This window comes from Myotis brandtii, unplaced genomic scaffold (genome assembly GCF_000412655.1).
Source record: "Myotis brandtii unplaced genomic scaffold, ASM41265v1 scaffold64, whole genome shotgun sequence".
In the NCBI taxonomy this organism is placed as follows: Eukaryota; Metazoa; Chordata; class Mammalia; order Chiroptera; family Vespertilionidae; genus Myotis; species Myotis brandtii.
Window position 1 is genome coordinate 356,334 of NW_005370460.1, and position 6,876 is coordinate 363,209.

The following is a 6,876-nucleotide window of genomic DNA, read 5'->3' on the forward strand; positions in this document are numbered from 1 at the left end:
GGGAGGGTGCCTTTCTTGGTGTGTGGAGAGCAGCCCTTGTTGCTGTCTCGTCTCTGCAGCGGGGTGATGCTGCGGGGCTCAGGCATCCAGTGGGACCTGCGGAAGACCCAGCCCTATGACGTCTATGACCAGGTGGACTTTGATGTTCCAATCGGCTCCCGAGGGGACTGCTATGACAGGTGAGACCCAGGTCCTCCTCTAGCGCACGGTCCAGCTGCTTTCTTTCCTGTGTGTGTGAGTGCTTTTCAGAGCACTCTCCTGTGACGCCTTGTTTTGCCCTGGCGGTGTCCTTCTGTCTTAGAACTAGTGTGGGCTGCATCTGATCGCTGAGGAAGCGAGGCATGAAGGGCAGAGAAGAGCCCAGGATTATTCCGTTAGAGTTGAGACTAGACTCCTGACCCAGGTTCTTTCCACTAGATCCTCAGTTTCGCATCTCGTTCCTGTGTACTGACCCTGAGTGAGGCTTCCTGTTGCTTTTGAGTCTGTCTGACTCTCACCCATTCTGTACTCCAGGGCGTGTGTAAGATGGTGATTAAAGAGGGAAATGCTACTGGACAGGGTCTGAGAAAATTAGGAGGGGACTTGGGGACAGGCCCAGTACCAGAACCGGAAGACTGCAGGCTTGCTGTGGTGGCCAGGCCACGCCCAGGTGCTCGGCTAGGAGAGGAGTGAGGGAATCCCAGTGCTTTTCAGGTCGGAGCCTCTGCTCAGGGCTCTCTCATCTCCTTCAGGTACCTGTGCCGGGTGGAGGAGATGCGCCAGTCCCTTCGAATCATCTCTCAGTGTCTGAACAAGATGCCTCCTGGGGAGATCAAGGTTGATGATGCCAAAGTGTCTCCGCCCAAGCGAGCCGAGATGAAGGTAGCTGCAGGGCGAGGAGGGGAGGTCCCACAGGGCAAGCGAGAGGATCCTGGGATTCAGTCCGTTTGCAGAGAGCTCACTGTATGAGAGCCTCCAGCTCCTGTGGCCCCCTGTCCTCTGTCTTCTCTGAGGGGAGAGGCTGCTTCCTGTGCCGGCGTGGCGAGTGCGGCTGTGGGTCTGGGGTATTGATGCTCCTCTCTCCCTCCAGACGTCTATGGAGTCCCTGATCCATCACTTTAAGTTGTACACTGAGGGCTACCAGGTTCCTCCGGGGGCCACATACACAGCCATTGAGGCTCCTAAGGTGAGAGGAGGGGAGGGAAACCTTGGGGAGGAGTGGGCGGTTGGAGACATGTTGGTGAGGGTGTGGGTGACGAGAGGGTCAGCTGGCGAGGAGCAGCTCCTTTCTGCTGGTGGCAGCCGTCTCCTTCCTCCTCGGGCAGGGAGAGTTTGGGGTGTACCTGGTGTCTGATGGCAGCAGCCGCCCTTATCGATGCAAGATCAAGGCTCCTGGTTTTGCTCACCTGGTAAGAACCAGTCCCGATGATTCTGACTCCACTATGGTTGCCCTTGGTTGAGATTTCTGTGAACTTCCCTCTCGTCTACCCTGATAGCCTTGCTAACGCTGTTGCTCCCTCCATTTGCAGGCTGGTTTGGACAAGATGTCTAAAGGACACATGCTGGCAGACGTCGTTGCCATCATAGGTACGAGGCTGTTGTGTAGACAGAGGCACTGGGCCCCTATGTGGGGACAGAATCTGGACACTTCCTGTTCCGCAGAGACTCGGGGTGTGGACTCCGATCCTCAGTCTCTGGGTCCTGGGTGACAGCACTTTCTCCTCCCGGCCTCCTAGGCACCCAGGACATTGTGTTTGGCGAAGTCGACCGGTGAGCAGGACAGCAGCACTTCATCTCCCTGCCTCTCGACTCATTGGAAGTGGGCTGTGTGTGTGCACGACACTCAGCTGTTAGGCTTTCTGTGCGTGTTCTAGAAAAGAAAGGAATAAATTAGCCGCCTCTGGCCCCTATGCCAAAGCCTCTTATGTCTTAGTATCTCACTGTCTTTCATTTTCATGGGAAACTTGAGTGTTTGTTAACCTTGTACTTCTCTGTTAGATTCCGTTCTTAGCAGTTTTTCCTGTTCCTCTCCGCCCCTTCTCTGACTCTTGTCCTTTCCACTTCTCCATTCCCCGTTTCCTCTTTTCCCTCAGCGCCCCCCGCCCAGACCTTGGTGCCCACACAGACCAGTACCCCTCGAATCAGGGCTGGGGACGTTCCCGGTGGAGAGGAAAGGGCTCGCATGGGTCCTAGGGAGCCAGGTGGCGGTTCTCCCAGGTGTGTCTCTTGAGCAGGGCTGTGTGGGAAGGGGGTGACTTGGTCTTGCCCAGCATGGGAGTCCCCTCCTGTGGAGGCAGAGCCCCAGTCACTGGACGCCTGAGGCGGAAGGGCCCAGACCGCTCTGCTCCCTTAGTTGGCCCTTCCGGGAGCCGCCTGGTTTCTAGCGCAGGAAGGGGAAGGGGCCAGAGCTGGGGGAGGCGTGGCAGGAAGGGGGGAACTCTGTGGTCAGGGAGCTGCTCACCAGCACAGCTGCGCCGGCCCTCAGCTGCGCTCCGCGTGCTGCCCCTCCGCCCGCCCAAGATGATTCCCACGGCGCTCCTGCTCGCACTCCTTTTGGTTGGACAAGCAGGTGAGGGCTTGCTGAGGGACAGTGAGCTAGACTCCCAGGTGGGAGTCAAGGGCATATGGGCAGGCGAGGCAGGGACCCCTGGGGGGGGGGCAGTAGTGGGCAGCTGGGCACAGGGACTCAGGCTGGGCCTGTATGGTTCCATCCGGGCACAAAAGTCAGTTTCCTCCTTCCTTGTCCCCATCTTAGGATGGACAGGCACCCCGGGGCTGCAGCTGGCAGGGAGGGAGGGTGTGACACACAAAATGGGCTGGTTTCCTGTGGGGCCTTTGGTCTTGTCCAGGAGGAGCTGGCCTCCAGCTGCCTAAGTGGTATCTGTCAGGTGCCTGTGGGAGGGAGGCCAGGCCTCGTGCGTGGGAGAGAGGCCAGGCCAGCCAAGCAGATGTGATTGCTGCTTCCGTGTGTCATGGCCGACAGGCACCTCCCGGCAGCCGCAGCGGAGGGTGGGCAGTGTGAGCATCTAGAGACCTGAGCCTCCTTGGGGAACCGGGCAGGAATGGGAAAGGCTCCGTGGTCAGTTTATGAACTCTGGCCTCTCCCTCTCAGGGTTGTCTTGTGTGAATGTTTACAAGATGGTTGGTTGTGGCTGCCGTTTGGGGGGGAACAGGGTTAGTGAAACTGAAGGGAATTTGGGGAAATTGAAAGATGGAAGGAAGGTTGCACCAACCCAGCTATGAAGGTGGAAGGGTCTGAGAGCAGCCGGGCGATGGGAGCGCCGCTGAGGCCTGGGGAGGGCACCGGCTGAGGGCGGAAAGCTCGGCTTTGCTGCCAGTGTCCTGACTGTGCCCTGAGGGAGCTGCTTCGCTTCCTTGGGCCTTGGTTTCGTCAGCGGTGAGATGGCGACTGCGTTTCCCAAACAGGGCAGCCTTGAGATTTGTGCAACAGGGAGTGTGAAAGACGTCTTCGCAGAATAAAAGTCACAGCCCGGGAGCCCATGTGACAGCGGCCAGGGTGATGGGGCAGATAGGAGCTCAGACCCTATTTTACTTCTTTAATTGCACAAACTTCCTCTCAGTGGCCAGGGTGTGAGGAACAGGGTAGAGTCCCACAGAGACACCCCGTCCCCGAGACGGAATCTCAGCAGGGCCTTCCCTGGGGGACTGTGCCGGGCGGGGCATCCCTGAGCCGGGGAAGCAGCTGCCTGGCTTTTACATGCCCAAGTGTCTGGTGGGCAGAGCAGCGTGCGCCGAGGCCAGATGACCAACAGCAGTAATGGCCTTCCCGCCCTTCCCCAGCTCACACCCTTCCTGTCCAGCTCTCAGCCACAGGTCACAGGACTGAGCAGAGACACTGCTGTGGTTTCTTCACTGACATTTGTCACTGCCTTCCCCGCGCCCTGCCCTCCAGGCTGAGGTTTTGGTTTTTGCCCAGTGAACTCAGATGAGTCCCTTGAGGGCTATGAAGTGCTCAGCCAAGCCTGAGGAGCCCCAGTGCTCGCAGGAAAGTCTGGGGCTGAGGAGAGGAATCCAGAGAAAGAGCGAGCTTCCCTGCAGAGCACCCTCAGGCCCGGCCTCCCTCCCAGGGCCCTCCCTTCCCTGACGCCCTCCCCATGGGCACCCTCTCTCCCCTCAGAGGCCCTGGGAGAGCCTCAGATCTGCTACATCCTGGATGCAATCCTGTTTCTGTACGGGATCATCCTAACCCTGCTCTACTGTCGACTCAAGGTGAGGCTGGGCAGGTGGGTGGGGCAGTGGTGGCAGCATGGCTTTGAGGAGAAACCCACCAAATTTGGAGGGAAGGGGGATGGGCCACTAACATTGCTCTTACTAATGACCTTCCTCTACTCCAGATACAGGTGCGAAAGGCAGCTGTAGCCTATCAGGTATGGAACCCCCTCCCCACACCCGGGTATCAACAATTTTGCAGACTCAGCCCTTCTGGGCTATAGCCTTGGGGTCTGCAGCCCCTGGGAGGTGAATCTCAGGTGTTGACCTGCATAAGCTTCAGAGACCCACTTCCCACCTCACCCTACCCACCCTGCCACCCAGCCAAGTCACGGGTGACAAGTCCCACCCCTGGCTGATATGTCCCTGGATGCGGAAGAAGATGCTGGGGGGCCCTGGAGGATGTGTGGGTCTCTGACAAGTTGCTCCTTTGCCTCCACAGAAGTCAGATGGCATTTACACGGTGAGTGAGTTGGCCCCGCCCACCCCCAATCCCAGGACGTCAGCAGAGGAGGGTGGATTTTGAGTGACTTTTGGAAGGGCAGGGTCTGTGGGGGTTAGTGGGAGCCGTGGAGGGACTCAAGCTCCTGACTGTCCTCTGACCTTCACCTCCAGGGCCTGAGCCCCCGGAACCAGGAGACTTATGAGACCCTGAAGCATCAGAAACCAACAGAGTAACTAGAACAGATGCCCTTGGTCACGTCCTCCTTCTGCTCCAGTTCCCGCCCAGTCCCATGGTTGACACCACATATGCCTCCCGCCATTAATGCCCACAGACCTCCCCTGTAAAGACGCTATGCCCCCATGAATGGACCCATTGGTTCCTCCTCCCTGCCCAAGGCCTGTGCTCAGATCCTGCTCATTAATGTGCGTATTCTAGTCTCCCCTGACCTCCCCCTCCTTCCCTACACCCAGCTCCCCCAACCGCCCCCCTCCTCCCTCCTCCCAGTTCCCACCAGGCAATGGGACAGGAGCAGCACCAATAAAGCTGCCTCAGACTGGGCTCCACTCCTTGCTTCCTTCCTCGGACACGTAGCCTCTGCAAGGCTCTGGCTGGGACTGCAGAGCCAGTGGGAGCAAGGCAGAGGCCCACGCCTGACTCCCAGAGCTCAGTGTCCAACGCCAGGCTGTTTTGCTCAACTGAAGGGCAAATGCTGCTGTGAGGGGACAAAGGAGACCCCTGGCCCCAGGCCTCTAGTTTGAGCAGGAGCAGGGTCTTCCGTGTTGGGATTCTGGGCACATTCAGAGACATTTGAACCTAAGAAGTGACTTCTGGGCTGTGGGAAAGCCTGGCTGCCCAGCCTCAGAGAGTGACCAATCCAATCACAGTGGGGTCAGAGTCTGTGGGACAGCTCAGGGTCCATGGCGCAGCCTGGCCAAAAGCCCAGCGTCAGGAGGGGCGATGTGAGGAAGGCTCTGCCGCTCCTCAGGGAAGGTTGCAGGGGACAGTGGGTTCTCAGCAGGTCCTGGGGCAAGAGGGGCCTTAGTGGAACAGGGAGGGATCGGATGTGGGCAAGACAAGGGACAAGTTGGGTCCTGATGGGGCCGGGAGCTCCTTGAATGCGTAGGTGGGCGGTGAAGGAACCCCCTCAGGCCTGTGCAGTTTCCAGCAGGAGGCCGGATTCCCAGGAAGTATGTTGTTGTTTTCAGAGAGAGAGAAGCATCAGTTGCCTGTATGTGCCCTGACCCCAGGGATCGAATCTGCAGCCCAGGTACATGCCCTTGACTGGGAATTGAGCCCGTGACCCTTTAGTGCATGGGCTGGCGCTCTAACAACTGAGAACACTGATCAGGGGTTCTTTCTTTCTTTGAGAGAGAGAGAAAGAGAAACATTGATCGGTTGCCCCTGGGTATGTGCCCTAAGAAACCCTCCACCTTCCAGCATATGGGATGATGCTCCAACCAACAGGGCCACACCAGCCAGGGCTGGAAGTCTTTGCATCCCATCTGCTGTGGCCGGTCCTGCCCCAGACCCAGCAGCCCTCTCAGATGGGTCTCTGCTCGGTGCCCAGGCCACCCAGGCTGGGCAGTTCTTTCCTCTCACAGTGACTCACACTTGTCAATGCATTTTTCCAACTCCTTGTACCACCTGCTCTGCTCACTAACCCTGTGAGTATCCAGCTCTTTGTAGTTTCACCTGTCAAGTTAAACTAGGTTGTCCTACAAGTGACAGACTTCGGTCTGTCCCTGTACACTTTAGCACAGGAGACACCCCAGGTCCTGGGAAAGAAGGGGAGGAAGGGGGGGGCCATGAGGGCTGAGGGTCAGCAATACGCAGAAGAAACTGGAGCCTCACCTGAAGGCAATTTCAGATGGGACATGGGAAATGCGCCGGGGAGGGGAAGCACCTGTCTGACCTAAGAGGTCAGGTGGGCATACGTTTCCGACAATGCCTCCGTTTCCCTCGCCTTGCACACCCACCCAGCCCGCTTTCTGTTCTGCTGGGATTTAATCCAGGCATCATGGCTCCCAGCATCTCTAGTCCCACATGTCCACCCAACGGGAGCTTGCCAGGCCTTGAACTGGCTGTGGTGTCTGCTGGTTCCAGGCTCTCCAATGGCCGCTGGGCCAGGCCTGTGACAGCACCCAGATAAGAGAGGAGGGTGTGGAAAGGTGTCCCCAGATAGGGGTCCAGGTGAGAGCAGTGTGGGGAGAGTGAGGCACACC

General features: G+C 58.3%; 2 protein-coding genes across 2 annotated transcripts in view; both read left to right on the forward strand.

Moving 5' to 3' along the window:
• NDUFS2 (NADH dehydrogenase (ubiquinone) Fe-S protein 2, 49kDa (NADH-coenzyme Q reductase)) overlaps positions 1-1,891 on the forward strand; it is an 11,940-nt gene extending 10,049 nt beyond the window's left edge. Inside the window, exons 9-14 of the mRNA XM_014528515.1 lie at positions 60-179; positions 732-861; positions 1,070-1,165; positions 1,305-1,388; positions 1,509-1,566; positions 1,716-1,891. Coding sequence (XP_014384001.1) covers positions 60-179; positions 732-861; positions 1,070-1,165; positions 1,305-1,388; positions 1,509-1,566; positions 1,716-1,753 — 526 coding nt within the window. The 3' untranslated portion in view covers positions 1,754-1,891. The remainder of the gene's footprint in view (positions 1-59; positions 180-731; positions 862-1,069; positions 1,166-1,304; positions 1,389-1,508; positions 1,567-1,715) is intronic.
• An 83-nt stretch (positions 1,892-1,974) lies between these two features.
• FCER1G (Fc fragment of IgE, high affinity I, receptor for; gamma polypeptide) lies at positions 1,975-5,217 on the forward strand. Its single transcript, XM_005880468.2, has 5 exons — positions 1,975-2,548; positions 4,118-4,209; positions 4,335-4,367; positions 4,652-4,672; positions 4,825-5,217. Exons 1-5 carry the CDS (start codon positions 2,251-2,253, stop codon positions 4,885-4,887), a joined length of 507 nt encoding a protein of 168 aa, XP_005880530.1. The 5' UTR covers positions 1,975-2,250; the 3' UTR covers positions 4,888-5,217.
• The last annotated feature ends 1,659 nt before the right edge of the window (positions 5,218-6,876 follow it).

Bases quoted from the DNA above. Each gene is read 5' to 3' on its own strand.
- FCER1G (XM_005880468.2), top strand. From the start codon at position 2,251: ATGGGAGTCCCCTCCTGTGGAGGCAGAGCCCCAGTCACTGGACGCCTG. The intron at 4,210-4,334 runs GTGAGGCTGGGC...CCTCTACTCCAG, and splicing joins TGCTCTACTGTCGACTCAAG to ATACAGGTGCGAAAGGCAGC. The intron at 4,368-4,651 runs GTATGGAACCCC...TTGCCTCCACAG, and splicing joins AGGCAGCTGTAGCCTATCAG to AAGTCAGATGGCATTTACAC.